The sequence below is a fragment of the Canariomyces notabilis genome (assembly GCF_033297395.1).
Source record: "Canariomyces notabilis strain CBS 508.74 unplaced genomic scaffold N656scaffold_15, whole genome shotgun sequence".
In the NCBI taxonomy this organism is placed as follows: domain Eukaryota; kingdom Fungi; phylum Ascomycota; class Sordariomycetes; order Sordariales; family Chaetomiaceae; genus Canariomyces; species Canariomyces notabilis.
Genome location: NW_027041837.1, coordinates 1,019 through 16,701, shown reverse-complemented (window position 1 = coordinate 16,701; position 15,683 = coordinate 1,019). Strand labels below are relative to the sequence as shown.

At 51.8% G+C, this 15,683-nt stretch overlaps 1 protein-coding gene across 1 annotated transcript; it reads right to left on the bottom strand.

Moving 5' to 3' along the window:
* Nucleotides 1-10,474: 10,474 nt before the first annotated feature.
* On the bottom strand, nucleotides 10,475-12,154 carry N656DRAFT_150432 (lytic polysaccharide monooxygenase). Its single transcript, XM_064808671.1, has one exon. It carries the CDS (start codon nucleotides 11,900-11,902, stop codon nucleotides 10,823-10,825), a length of 1,080 nt encoding a protein of 359 aa, XP_064668832.1. The 5' UTR covers nucleotides 11,903-12,154; the 3' UTR covers nucleotides 10,475-10,822.
* Nucleotides 12,155-15,683: the final 3,529 nt, after the last annotated feature.

Genomic DNA, 15,683 nt, shown 5'->3' with positions numbered 1-15,683 from the left:
CGTATGGCCGTCGAGAACGTGTCAATATGCTATCAACACCCCGCTCGCTGCAGGGGTTTCTGTATGTATACTACGCTTCCTGGATCAAGTGGAAGTGCCCAGGTAAGGACACATCTGCAGGTGCTACGTCCTACGCTATACGGATATTGGACGTCCCATGTCACTGTGTACATGCATACTTATGTCGAGCTCCAGCTGCTTACTGTGGTACTCCGTACACGGGGCGAAACAACAGGGCGAGCAGGGCAGTACTACACTAGTGTAGGGCAGCAGGCATCTTCACTTCTTGCCATGATGATCCCGGTAGATCAGGGCTAGATGGGAGGTCTCTTCCTCCGCCGTTGCCGCACTTGCAGCTCAATCAGATGGAACCTGGTGGGACGATGCACACCTTCCGTTGGCAGTCAGCGTACGTACTGAAGTGTATGCATGTTTCGTTCAAGCTGCATACAGACATACTCCGTAGGTACTTTCAGGTACGTTGGTGCATTCTCCTTCTTGATTCGGATGCCCACAGTGTTTAGCCTTTGCCAAAATCAGCGGCGGAGGTGAACAAGCTGGCCAATAACAGACTAGGTCGTTAACCACCAGGCCTTATAACTGGCGTCTTAAGCCCTCCTCGAAGCCATTGAATCGATTTGTTGGACTCAGCCATGTCATCCATCACGCTTTTCTGGTTTACGTCCCCGCTCTTCTGTCTGCCCTTCTCATCATGATCGATGATCGAGGCAGGCAGAGACCCCCGGAGACGTGACTCCGGCTGATGAAACCGCCTTTAGTGACATTCCTTCATTCTTTCAACCGGCCGCCCAACCCCGGCACCGGTTCGGAATGATGAGCAACGCTTGTCCTGGATCTGCTTATCGGGACGTGGGCTTGGGAAGTCCGTAGAATCGCAAACGTCGGCCCCGCCCGGTTCTGACCGACTATCCAGACGCATTGAGCTTCGCTCAAGGTCACCTTGGACGTTTCAGAATGCGGATCAGAAGCCATATGGCACCCTCATGTTCTTATTACCCGCGTAAGTAAGGTACTTGTATCGCAGCATGGAAGATCATCCACACCCTGGAATTACCTGCTTGCTTAACGGTCGACATGGGGGTACCCATTTCCCCAGCGGCCCCCCTCGATTATACGATTCTACGGGTACGAATCTGGGGAAAGTTGACATCCCTTCCATGGATGAGTGCCACCGGGATCGTCGACTTTCCGCCGCCGATGGGATCACACTGCAATGCCGGTGCAAGATGCGATTCCAGATATTTCCAACACCATTCCCGCGAGCCTACTCCGCAAGCATTTTTTGAGCCAGCGTTGGCGATTTGCCAGACCTCGGAACAGACGCTGCAAATGCAGCTTACGCTCTCCTCAAGATCTGGATTCGAATCTAAGCTTTGGCATCATGCCCAGGGGCTGGTCATCGCGTTTACCTACTCTTGTACCCACGTAAGGTAGTTTACCTCCCACAGGCCCGAGCCCGCTCCGCATGGGACGGACACCTATTGCCACGGGTCAGGCATCACGGGCCACATCGTACTGCCGCGTCACGCGTCACGATGCTGAACGGTATTTTATCTCATCTTCGCTCTGAACTTAGCCGACTCTCACAGCCCTTCAAACCAACGGCCAGGCTTAACTGCACCTGACAGCGGTGCGCCGCAGTCGCAAGACTTAAAGGGCCCGTCAACCGGCATTGCTTGGGTCGCATTCAGGGTAAATCCTCGCTTAAGAGCACTTTGTCTGGCAGGGTCCTCCTATGGCCGTCGTCCAAATTACGGGTGACGCCTGGGCGCACACGACGGTGTCCGTACTGGTCTTCGACTTGCGGGATGCGCTGATGGCGGGTGCCATTTCCAGTCGCGGCCTGCGGGAAGTTCCCCTGGCGCACGCGGTCTACCATAGTCAGCCCCTTGTCCAACGAGCCAAAAATATCGCGGCCCTAGATGAAATCCAATATATCATATATTGGAGGCTCTTCTGAAGCCCGGATAAGGGATTGCAGCAGGACGTAGAGCAGGGCCACATCCGCCGTTCACAGGGAAGAAAATCCGACCCTCCTTTTTTTTCGGCCGACCAAAATTCATCTGACCCGACCTTGCGGCCCTTCGGATTTCCGTCCCCAAGAAGAAGTAGGGTCCTCCGGCATCCTTGGTTGCACCTTGTCCTACATTGGGTCGACAGCGGCCTTCAGGAGGTCGGGAAACTCCTGATCGTAAACTTGTCCTCATTCCGGACCCCCCTCGTCCCCACCGCGGAGCAATTTGCGGTTTCCGTGCAGACTGCACACCCCGTTCACGTCAGCACAGGGTCAGCTTCGGCGCTTCATCGCTTAGCCGGCTCGGGACCGGACGTTCGAAGAAGGCTGCCGAGTTCTTGGTATAGGGGCTCAAGTAGGAAGGTCCGTTCGGTTCAGTCCCACCCGGCCGCCTCAGAGCCTCAGAGCATCCGTCAAATCCATTTCAGCCTTGACGGGGCAATCTTGAGCCGAAAAGCGCCCCCCCCCCCCCCCCCCCACCCCCCCCCTTCGTCGGTTTTGCGTACGCTGAGCTTCAAGTTTGACTGCTAAGGTACAATACGTACCTACCTATCTATCCCATTGGCAAGAAGAGGGCGTGGATTAGCCTCTTTTTTCTTCCTCTTACTAAAGGGGGGAATACTATACATGATGTTGTCGATAACGGGAGCATCTCTGCTCCCTTTGATGCACCAACTGAAAGCTTCTCTCTTGGGAAGTTGGAGGTTGCGAACATAGTCGGCATCTTATATCTCACTCATTCCACCGCCGCTTTGCCATCCGTTTAGGTGGCTTCTCTTTTCGTCGGCTCTATCATGGTGTTGGCGGAGATAAGCGGGTGCGGTCGCCTTCCAGATGGACACAACATTGAAGTTGTCTGGGGCTAACCAGGTCAGAGCAGCACTTATAAGGTTCCGCCCCTGGATGTGAGTCTCTTCTTAAGCTGCAGATGTTTGAAGAGTTTAGCGTTTCAGGTTCGTGTTTTGGCACTGTTTTCAAGTTGCTGCTCTGACTTCACCTCAGTCATCAGAACCTGCGGTACCTACTCCATGTCGGTAGGTACACATTTCAAGTTCCTGATCCTCATCTACCTTAACTTGGGATATACAATACATGATATCCATTCAGGCGTACTTCTAGACAGTTTAGCAGGTACAAACTATCCCGTAACATGAGGTTGCGCTCTTTGAAGACTGTGAAGCTTATCCCCCTTCTGTCGGTTACCCACATTCTACTTCATACCAGCACTAATAGTACTATACATATTCCCAGCCTTCAGTTTCAACGGCTCAGTCGCGTGACATTCTCAAAACCCCAATGTCAGTGCTCAACAGTGAACGCTGGAGCAGATTCCAGGTTAGCCTCCGGTGAGCGGCCAGACCATGTCACATTCACGGCGGGCAGGCGGTTCCCACTTCACCCAAACTTGGGAGCTCTCTGGCGCCCTTCCGTCTTTCCCCAGGCACACTCGGCCAGCGCCCCGCCTCCACAACATGTTCGTTCCCCTTGAATGGGCAACCATGGGACAAAATACTTCGTAGGTAACTTCCAGTTGCGGAAGCATGCCAAGTCCAATCTTGAATTCCTTCCCTGGTCACCTCATGGTGAATTCCCCGGGAAAAACAACCTGGAATGCCTGGCCAGACCTGACATGACAGCCGTCCACGGTACAGCTGCAAATGGTTATTTTAGTATACGGGTACCCAGTAAAGTTTGACTCCAGTCCGGCACCCAAGTACGCCTTTTTATAAAGGTGGATGCCAGTGGTAAACAAGCTACTGAAGAACCAGCACTTGGTTGTACCTCAATGAACACCTTATTTTCTCATGTTGGGTAAGGGTACCTACTGGAGTACCTCATTCTCTGCCACCTCAGGCTGCATATGTATGTTTCAGGTGTTATGCTTGACACATGCATGACAACTGTTAGTCCTTGTATAGTAAAGTATTTGCTCGTAAATAGGTCAAGGCCCAACTAACATGGAGTATAGTAGTAGTAGCTATCTTATAAGACACTAAGGATTGTCCCGCTTGTTCTCCCGTTGAACGTTGCAAGCTCTTCCACTTGGTTACCGTAGGTAGACGTGCCGTTCGTCAACACTTTCTGATCTTACCAATTCAGGCCAGGTGCAGTCACCGGTGCATACCTTATGTATAGGTTTATGAGGCTGTTTCGTTGGTTTCACTTCTGCTACCTTAAGTCCTCGTTCCAGTCGGCTTGGCCTCAGGCTGTTGTCAGCATTGAGAAGATACGTAAGGGTACTTGCGAGCTTACAGCCTTACACTACTATACAGCTGGGATTTCACATGCCGGTGGAGGGGTTAGGCAGGTAAGAGGAATTCCGGCGCCCGCGGGTGATACAAGACTCGAGGTTTCCTCCTATGGAAACGTGCAGGTGCCGCACCTCCATACACCGTTATTTCCACCTCTAGTCTAATAGTCTTGTGTCTTCTAAGCCAGGACCGGCGCGACCAACAACCTCATGCCGACCCGATCTGGGCGAACGTGACCCATTGGTGATCAAAGCGCTCAAAACGGGATAATGGCCCTGTTGGACTACCTAGATTTTGATTGGATGGTTGGAGGACGATTGGACAACTTACAATCACCTGTTGGCATTGGCTCTTTGATTGTTCTGGACTATTTTTCTCGTTTTCCCGCGTTGTTGGTCTTTCAGTTGTGTCGTCACCACTGCCCTGGCTTCCATCCAAGCTCCCCTTCTTCCGTCCCGGGCCATTCCACTTCTGTCGTAAACCGTACCTCTAGGGGTGAAATAAATGCCAGATATCCAGATCGGTGATTGTTTTGTTTCTTGAGAGTATCTTTAGGCCATCTTGCCACTTCCAGAACTAAGAATCACATTGATACCTACCACCTAACTGGCATTAACATCACCTGTGGAGCGTCTCATCATCTCATGGTAAGGCACAGCACGCAATGTATAATAGATACATGGAAGTTTCTAAGGAAGTATACTACCTACCAGGTACTACTAGTAGTGTTCATATTGTTGGCAGTGTCAGCATTGCCAATGAATCAAGGTTGTCCCCGAATACGTCGACTGGGATGATGATCATCATGGAGAGAGCCCGCTAACCTCAGGTTGCTAAGTGATATTGGCCAGTGCTTAACGTTTGAGAGTCGGAGACAGTTGTCGTTGAAAGCTGAGCCTTCAAGTTGTTTATCTATATTGATTCTAGTACCTACCTAGTAAGCATTGGAGCCTTTGTTTATAGTCACGGCTCGAGTGAATTTGAGGCTTTTGAGTCAGGAGCGCACGATGAAGGAGGTATCAGTGGTAATTCCACTCATTCAAGAATACTCTCGCCCCGAAGCGGCCACGGTAGGACTTATCAGATTTCTGAGGGCATCATGGTCGGGCTCCTCCGAAGCTCCAAGAGTGATTCCCTCCGAGTGCAAGGGTCCGAACATGTGTCGGTCGTCAGAACCGGGAACAGACCTAAGGACTATCAAGAGAGTTCCGGGCTCCCCAGCAGCCTTTTTGTGTGTAACCGTACGGCGTACTGTGTACTACCTACCTAGTATTATTTTGCGTACATACACCGGCTTACGGATGGTCAGCCTGAGATGATAACACTCTTCGTCGATTAGACACACCGAGAGATACCATCGGAATCAAATTAAGTTAGTTGCCACCATTGTTCATTGCAGACATATACCACAGCAGCACAGGTAGTGAGAGTCAAGCAACAGTCCAAAGAACGGCAGGCAATACCTACTTAGTACCTAACAAATCAGGATTGTGCTAACGTTAAGGTACTAGTGTCAAGATCAGAAATCAAATCGAACCTCATCACGCAGGATCTTGGGCGGATCCTTCGTTGGTGATGTGATAAGGTCTGCGTCGCTGCAGTGGGTGTATGGATATGGGTACTGTACAGTACAGTACATCCCAATGAACTCGACTTGCTGGTGCAACCCGTCCGGTACTAACGGTACCAAGCGGCATTGGTCTGAACCTGGATTATTACGCAGGCGTCTGGTCACAACTGCCTGCCATCATCATACGGGTTGCGTCTATTGCATCCGTAGCTCTGAACTCGTAGATATTTGCCCTTCCATGTTGCTTTGCATTAGCATGTAGGTAAGCCTGGTAAGGTGATCTTTGAACACATGTTCCCTATTCTGCTTAGAGAATGTACCATGAGGAAACAACGGGGACTCGGTCAAGCGGGAATCGAGATTATCGAGGGCGTGCAATAATTAAGGTACCCTTGCGAGTGCGATGTGGCTGCAGAACACAATCCGGGTGCCTTTGGTTCCTTATTGGAAGGAAAGCGCTTGCCTGCTGCTCTGCGCAAGCCACAAATGCACAGTGGCTCCTGCTGGTCAGACCGGACCGCGATGACGGTAAGTCCTGAGTGGCTCACTTCGCGACGGAGGACGGGTCTGGCAACCGTGATTGGGTTTTGCTGCATGGTCCGCACGATGTAACAACGGCACACAGAAAGGTCAGAAAAGATGGTGTAGGCCGAGGGCGGGGGACTGGACCCTTGGGGATCTCCACCCGTGGAGCCGTGGTCCTTCGCAGCTTCGCACCGCACTTGCTTGCTGCAACAAATCTGTCGCGAGCCCCACCAGACTAGTACCTATACGTATTGATTGCAGGAAATGAGGGAATATAAGACAAAACGGTGCTGCTATTCCAAACTGGGCTAGGTAGGTAAATCTAGTACCAAGGTCCTTTTTTCCCTCTGAGGTGACGCCCTCCATTCCCGTCAGCTCCTTCCTGCTGATGGCGAGCATAGCATGGAATGGTAGATGAAGGGTAGATGAAGGGACTGCGGGCAATCGGTCAGGTGACTCAAATTGGAGATGGCGTGCAGATGTGTAGTTGATGAGCATCATCCACTACCTTAACCTTAGGCGGGCAAGTGAGGGGAAGCAAGTCGGTCGTGCGGAGAAGGTGGCCACGACGGCGACGTGGCCAAAGGACATTCTACACTAACTACACACCGCGTACCCCGTATATGTGAGGAGGCTCAGAGGCTGTTGGAGGTTCCGGAGGCGGCTGCAGTGGAATGCGGAGGACTCAGGTTTGCGTGCCCCCTCACCACCATCCCGCCGTGCCGCAAGAGCGCAATATCAGGACAGTGATCTACCTAAGTAGTTACTGGCGGTTGCGTTTTCATCTCCTGATCATTGCTTGGCGAGCAGTTAAGTCCTCACCAGCCTCTCAAAGCTGAAGGCACAAACAGCGGAATAGCGCTTTATCAAGCCCTACCTAGTGCCTAATCTCTCCGAGTCGGTCGCCAGCGGTTCTACACGCTCTGGGTCGCAGCCAGGGCCGCATAAGGGGAGTGGAAAGAGTGAGGGAAGAGATACACCAAGCAGGCCAAGGTACCTAGGTAGTCATCTGCCCTTGGCACTTTGGCCACTTGCCTGCCGGAGACTGATGAGAGAGGTCAAGTCAGGCTAGCACCTTCCCCGAATTGGAGGCTGGAGCTGTCCAGATCTGGCATCGGCACGGATCATACGCAGAGTTTGCAAGCCTGGCGGGCTTTCCGAGGCGACTCCGCACGGTTCGCGTATGCAGGCACTTGACAGCTGCAGCCCAAAGAGCCTGCTACGTTGTTCATCTCCATTCTCCAGTCCCCATCACCGGACTTCGCCAGTTGCCGCCAGTCTCTATTCCGTTGTGTTCGCAGCAGGTAGATGGGCGAGACGGGAGCTTAACCCAGGTCCCGATGCACAACCCTTGCAACCTGAACGCATGCCGGTAAACGGTTTGCTGCCAAGACCGGATAGAGAGCAGGTTGGCGGACGTGAGTGCATTAGGCTTCGGAAGTATACATAGTGTATGTATGCAACGTCCAAGGCACTCGGGGCAACTGTCTGATCCTAAGCGGATGTCGGGTCTTTGAGTTCGCTTTCTCGGCCTGGCTTGAAGCCTCGAACTGATATTATTATTGCGTCTTTTTCTTGCTAAGACATCAAAGCGTCGGCGGCATCTCCCGCGATGGCCACACACTACACGGTACATGTGATTAGCACTGGAACTTTCAAGTTGGCGATATTAGAATGAGACGGAGATGGCCACTTGTTGTGCACCTCGTACCGGGGCGAAGAGAACTCATTTACCTTACCAATGGCCCCAAAAACCTGCGCTGGTTAGCTGACTCGATCCAACCTCGCTAAGTTTGCGGGTTTCTTGGCCGTTCCGTTGGACCGCTGTCTTGTTTCTTGCCCTGGTTTATCTCGAGAACTTGAAGTAACCCCGAGCTATTGTAACATCAAGCTATTTACACTACAATCATAGCCACGTATAGGGTAATGTTTACTTCCCCGCGAAAGCTGGCTCCTCGAACCCTGCTTGCATGCTACCGTAGCATAAGACAGCGAACCGTTGGCCCCTACGGCGGCCGACTGGCAACGCAGCAACCCTACATGAACGGATAATCACTCGCAACTTTGCTTGTCAGCGTCACGGCCCGGGTGTGTTGAAGTCCGCATCGATTAAGGCCTTCAAAGCGAGATGCTGAGTCTTGTTTTCAACTGAAGTTCGTCTCCTCAGCGACGCGGATCAGTCAAGGCATAAATTGAATGCATACCATATAATCCCATCATTCCTCATTCTAGCTGGCACTTACTAACACAGTCCAACGATGGTTTTTGAAGTGCTGCTGCCAAGGTGTAAACTGTAAACTCGATATTCAGATCGTGATGGTGCTACTGGTAAGCTTAGCTAAGTACTTTACGTTAGCATCTGGGCAGTTACAAAGACTTTATAATGAAGAATACATTGTAGTAATTAGATCGTCACGATGTTTATTATTTGGGTTACAAATACACTCGGATATACCAGGTACAGATGCTCCATCCATGTTACTCCAGTTGCATGAGAGTCACATATCATATGTTACTATTAGTACCGACTAGCTAAGTCCTTAGAACTGTTATCGGGACTTGAAGGTGCGCAGTTGAATAAGAACAATAAGCCTACCTAGTACTTAGGTAATAAAGTCAGTTGCTTAAGGTACAGCTTAAAATACTATACCAACCTGCCTCGGCCTTCTCCGTTAATACCCAGGTATTCAACGCCACCATAGAGCTAGAGGAGGTGCCTTTCACGTTGTATCAACATGAAATGAAAGTTTGACTCTTGCAGCTTTGATATACTTGGTGGTAGTAGTATTGCTCTCCTAGGCTCGGGCCTGGGCTCATGGTTCGTCCAAACCGTAGGCACGGCAGGCTGTCATATACATTATCAGTGAGCGAATCCCTTTGCTCAGAACTGCCGTAGCTTCGTCTTTTCTGGATTGTGCGGTTGCTTACTTATGGCGTCGATACTAGAGAGTAGAGAGTGAGCTTGTTGAATGTTTGCATCAGCGTAGGGCATGTGGATGTTGACGTCTTCTCTAGGTGCAAAGTAGCAGTTGAACATCCCACGAGGGTTAGGATGTTGACATAGAGCTGAACAGCCCGGGCAAGCTTAAAATCTCCATGTTTCAAGCGAAGAAACCAACTCCATGAATGATGGAGATACAGGGCTGACCTCAGGAACATTGTACGTTTGTATCATTCCGATCTAGCTTACCAAAATGCCCCTGAAAGATTCTTGGAGGAACTAACTTGAAATCACAAGTTACGAGTTACTAAATACTAGTACTCACGTCACGCCTGAGTCATATTCTGTGGCACTACATGTGTTCATACTAGTAGCTCGCTGCTCAAGTTTGCCCGAGTACTAGGTAGTACTAGGTACTACTAGTAGTAAGTAGATAGCTGTGGAATGTAGAGTATTTAGATTCTCAGCGTGAGCCCCGGCAAGCCCGCCAGCTGCAAGTGTGCTATGAGGTAAGTACTAGTACTCAATACTAGCCTGAGTAGTATCTTTTACTTTTCTTCCTTCCACACATCGGAGTACTACCGGCTGGCTCAGACAGTCCACTGACATTCCCATGCACTAGTTCCGTCACGGTGGATATTGCTATGTAGTACTACCAGTGAGTAAGTATGTGCAACTGAAGCTTGACTACCCTACCGTACCCATGCGTCTCTGGAAATGACGAGGTTGGTTTCATTCACAAGAGCTTCATTGAACCGCCCAGCCTGAGGCAAGTCTGATTTCTCTCTACAACCATCGGTGATGGTTGAAAAGACACCGGTAGTAGAAATGCCGTCTTCCTTGGAACTTGGGTGGAGAGTGGACAGAGGCCTACACTGCACTGAGTATGTACGACTCTCAAGAGTTCCAGGGTGTTTTCTATACTTCCAGTTGCGTATGATATACATTATCATTGTTGTGCTTGATGTCTAAGGTAGGTGGGTACGGATTCATTCCTCGTCTAAGGTACTTCTTCAAACCAAGAGTCCACATAGCAATTATCAACACAATTACCATCAGACTTATTTCAAGCTTGGACTCGGATCCTAAGGTAAGTAGTGTCATTCACTGTATGAGCAAGGTTTCTGGTTCAGGCGAGCATGAGCCATCACCTGACCACTCCCTACCGTGACACGACAGCACACTCGTAAACACTTCACTTTGACTCGCACGATGCATTTATTTTTACATTCCCAGCTACCATTTCTCTACCCTAGTATGCACAACCCTGCCCAGGAGACCCAGTATGATACAAAGAAGGCAACAACAAAGCCAATACAATATATACAGTGAAATAGAAGATGGTTCGAAGCGAGCTTCTTCCATCAGCCAAGACCAAAGCCGTCGCTTTCCAAGCGGGAGTTGAACGACTCAGAGTAGCGCTGCGCGCTGCACGATGATGAAACTTTTTAAAAAAAGGATGTGCAAGAACTGAAGAGGGCGAAGGGGACGTGTTTGTCCTAGTTGAGACCCAGGTCACGGGCGTGGCGGCGGGCGGCGCGGCGGGCGGCGCGGCGGGCCCTCCGCTTGGCCGCGCCGGGGCAGCCGGTTGGGCTGGAAGCGGCGCTGGTCGTGGCGGAAGCGACAGGAGCAGCGGTGGTGACGGGAGCGGACGACGACACGCCCACAACCGAAGAAGAGACAGTGGAGGTGGCGGCGGCGGACGTAGCAGCGGCCGAGGTAGCAACGGCGCTGGTCGCGGTGGTCTGGGCAGGGGCGGCGGTGGCGGAACCAGTGATGGCGGTGGCCGAGGCGGTAATGGCAGAGGTGCCCTGGGCGATGCTGGAGGCGCCGTCGATCAGGGCAGGGCCCGGGATGGTGTAGCTGGAGAGCGACTGGTAGATGTTGACGAGGATGCCCGGGTCGGTCGGGGTGTAGAGGGACTGGCCGAAGACACCGGCGGGGGACTCGGTGCCGGAGCCGGTTACCTGGAGGTTGAAGCAGACGGGATAGTTTTGGGCTCCGTTCTCCTGTCCGGCGCTGTGCAGTGCGATGATCTCGTGGCGGAGGACGTAGAAACCGGGAGCAATGTTGGCCGGAATCTGGACCATCCAAGAATTGTTGTTGGCAATGAGCTGATCGGAGCCCCACGTGCCCGGCGCGCTGGAGCCGTCAATCAGGCCGACCTCGTCGATCTTGAAGAACTCGAGGGCCGTCTTATCAACCGTCTCGCACCCGCTGCTGCCGCAGTTGGCCAGATAGTCGAGGACGGGGCCCTTGTGGGACTCGGGCCATGAGTTCCACTGGATGAAGACCTTGTCACCGGCGGCAACAACGGCATGGCCCTTGGCGTTTGTGGCATCCTTGTGACAGATGATATCACCCGAGGCAAAGGCATCGGGAGCAACGAAGCCGTTGTCGGTGTTGCCAGAAGTCCAGCCAGCAACCACGGGAGGGCTGGCCATGTAAGGGAAGACGGTCGGATCGTAGGCCTGGTACGAGAGGCCGTTGATGACAATGTTGTTGACATGACCGTGAGCCGCGACCGAGGCGGCGCCAGCGAGGGCTGAAAGGAGAGTCTTGGAGCTGAGAGAAGGCATCTTTGCGAGTTGGATGTGGAAGCCAAAGGTGGGTAAAGCTGTGTTGGAGCAAGAAGCTGAACAGCACCGTCTAGCGGAATGAATGGGATAAGTTTGGCAGAAGATAAGAGAGAGGGGAAGAAGAGCCTTCAGTCAATGAAGCGAATGTATGTAAACAACGAATGAATGAAAAGAGAGAGTACTGGCTTTGCTGAAAGGTCGCCTTGCGCCTGTTGAGCTGAGAGGCGATATCCCGTGAAGAATTCCAACCAAGCCTTATATGTTCATCAAGGCTGGAAAAGGGGATCGGTCAGACGGGGGTCCTGGACGGTTGCTTTACCCACTTGGGTATTGAATCCGCAGTCTGTTGGCCAAACTCCACTCAACGAAAGGACGACATGGAAGAGGGACGTTGAACCATGGCGGCGGGGCAGATCGTCGGGCTGTTTCAGGAAGATTAGTTCTTGGCCAAAGGGAGGATGACAAGCGAAGCGTCCGTCAGTATGGAGTCGTGGAGTGGATGCCATGGATCTAGGGCCGCACAAAAGCGGCACACTGAGGAGGTCCGGCGGCAACGAAGCTGGGCAACGGTGCCGGAAGCATCAACACATCGTGAAAGGGGTACTTGTACAAATACTACACCTGTATCTGCTCCGCAGGGAGGCAGTAGTTACGGTGTGTGTGGTATGTATTGTCGAATACATAAACGGATGGACGCCCAGCCAGGCGATCTCCCGGGCGATCTTAAGGGAATCTCGACATGGAATAGCGAATTGCAGAGTGTACTGTGGTAGTGTAGGTACCACAGTACATACAGGACCAACGCTGGTGTCGACATGATAGGAAGCGAGCGGGAATAACCGAAAACGGAGATGGCGGCCGTGGTGTCACTGGTGTGACGGGCCACTGCAAGTCTGCAACCGAGCACAAGGGCAAGGATACGCCGCGAAGAACAGCGCGTCTCCAGCAAGCGATGTGGGCCTTGGGTGGATTCTCATCTGATGTGGAGGATCGTTTGAAACATAGCGAGATCGGTGATGATGGGTTGATGAAAGCTCAACAGTGGGGATGTTTTTCGTGGTGGTGCGGCTGCTTCGACAAATCTGTGAAATTCCCAGGGAGCACACATGGTTCGGGACGCCTTATCAGTGGAGAGTTTGCCGAGAAGCGACGGAAGCGACGTAAGCGAGCCTCTGTTCCTGCATAAGCTCCCCCCAAATTTCATCACTTGGCGCGTGCGTCGTTCTTTCCATTTGCCCCTGAATGGATCTCTGACGATTCCTTTGCATGGCCCAGGATCCGGAAATGGCGTTTGTGTCACACAACAAATCTCATGACAGGAGGAACACAAGGCGAGCGATGCTCGGGCGACCGGGCCCGAACTTCCAAGTGCATGCGCTCGCCTGCGCTTCGCTAGAAGCATTCGCAGAACTTGCCCTGGCATCTCCGGTAAATGCATTGTATCGCTGGGCAGCCTGGGGCTTATCCAGCCAGAGATTTGACGTCTGTGGTGATACTATACACTACTACTACGTACACCCGGCAGCAGCATGTTTTTTTGGCTTTAGGGGTTTGGGCGCTTGCGAAACACAAATTCCACAACATAACCTACGTCCTCGACAACTGAGAGTTTCCAGGAAGGGAATACCTGACGGAATGACGGGATTCCTAAAGTACTGATTCTCTGACCCTAACGGTATATGTAGGTCGATTGAAGGCCAGCGCAAGCGGGATTTATCGGAACACAAACACTGGCTTTTCCAACTGCAAAAGCAAAATGTATCAATGGTCTCTGGCACTTACGACCGTTTGCCTCCCGCTCGTCAGCTTTATCTTTTTCCTCGAAGTCGACACATTGACACTCGACGCGGACTAGTGCCTGTGTTAACCTCAGGAGCCACCGTGGAGTTTGTCCTGCGCCTGCGATCCTTTCCCTCCAGTTCTCCTGACGCCGTGACGCGACCGACGGAGTACACATGACAGCTTATGATTCCAGCGCCGAGGCAGATACTGATGACGAATGCAGAGTATCGAAAAGAAGGCTGCTCAATGCCAAGGAAGAAATTGTACTGTGGCCTTCGTGGACTCTCGATTGGGTGGTCCAGGAACCGGCGAATATCTCGGCTTCTTCAAGGGGTCGTTCAACGTCAGCTTTCACATCGGGTTTGGTGAGAGCCGGACGAGCGCCCTCATTCACTTTGCAGGGCTTGACCATACCTATTCGCCTTGGCGGGACGAGAAGGTTGTGAACGAGGTCCGGGTTATCGAGTACCTACGCGAACACACTACCATTCCACTGCCTCATATCCGCTGTTGGGGCTCAGCTGACGAGGACCCAGCGCTGTTGGGATCATTCATCATGGATTTTATTGAAGGAGTCCGTCTGTCGACTTTCTTGAAGCAACCGATGGATGATGAACAAGGCGACCTCATCCTCAACCCAACCATTGACGAAGCGACACTTGACGTCATCTACGATTAAGTGGCTGATTTTCTGCTCCAAATCTGTCGGGCTCAATTTCCCTTTCATTTGTGCCATCTCCAAGGACGAGTCGTCGATGAAGTGGATGGTTAGCGGAAGACCCTTGACTTTCAGCATGAACGAGTTGGCGACTCTCACAGGTTACCAGCTTGGACATCGACGACATATACTGGCATGCCTTGCATAATTCTGAGAATGATGGTGATGGCCTTCACCTGCTCGATCCGGCTATGCGTGCAAAGATGGATGAACTAGTCGACAAGAAGATGGAGCAGCGGATGGCATACTCGGAGGAGTGCACGTCCGCTTCGCCGATGAGTCGTCTGAATAAGCACAGAATTCATCTGAGTGACCTAGAATTACATTTGTGTTTCAACAAGAATTTTGTGGCTGACAAGGTGGCAGATGCGTTGTCAAGGAATCTGCCTGTGCCTACAAGTAAATTGTCGAAACCACGAAGACTCAAAGGACCAAATGCATCTTCCATGCAGAGTATACACGTGTAGAAGCTCATCTAAAAACGGATATGTATCCGTGACTCTGACTTGCAATCTGGGTCCCGGTATGTATTCGATTTCGCATCGCCCCGATTCCACCGTGAGGTATTGTTGAAGCGAAGCTTCAATGACGAGCTTACGTAAGTGGGTTTTCCCACGGAGTGAGCGAAGGCAGAGCTTCGCTTCTATTACAGAGCCTGTTCTCCAAGGAGTTTCTGCAGCTCTCATTGGTCGCCACACGACCTGCAGAGTAAAACCAGGAGCAATTGGTCGCCACAGATTTAGCGCGTCTTGGCTGCATGCACCGCCACAGAATCGGTTCCATGTATCCTGCACCCAAAAATGGCTGCGAAATGACATCTGCGTTGTGCTGCGGCGTGTGGTTGAGGATGCCAGAGGAGTGAGCGCCGCAGGCAACCCGAAAAAGCGCCGCAGGCAAAAGGGGGGGTCCCGGGGGGCGCAGCCCCCTGGAAATACAGGGCATCCAACCTTCTGAACTTCGAGAATCATCACGTGCATACAGCGTTGACAGCACTATACAGTCAAACCTGCAATTAGCGATTGGGTCCGTCACGGCCAAACTGATCGCTAATCCGAGGTTATCGCCAATGTCAGGTTGACCTACTATTTCCCAGAATGGAAGGAATGAAGCTCCCAGCAGTGCACAGTACAGCAAAAACAGCAGTATTACACCTGTTACTTAAGGTCTAACAAGCCTTCCTACAATAAAGCCTTTGTAGTTATAAGAAAAGATAGAACTAAGGGTCTTTGAGGGATAATAGGGTACCTCTCCTAGAGGATCTTAGAGCTTTTGAGGGCGAGA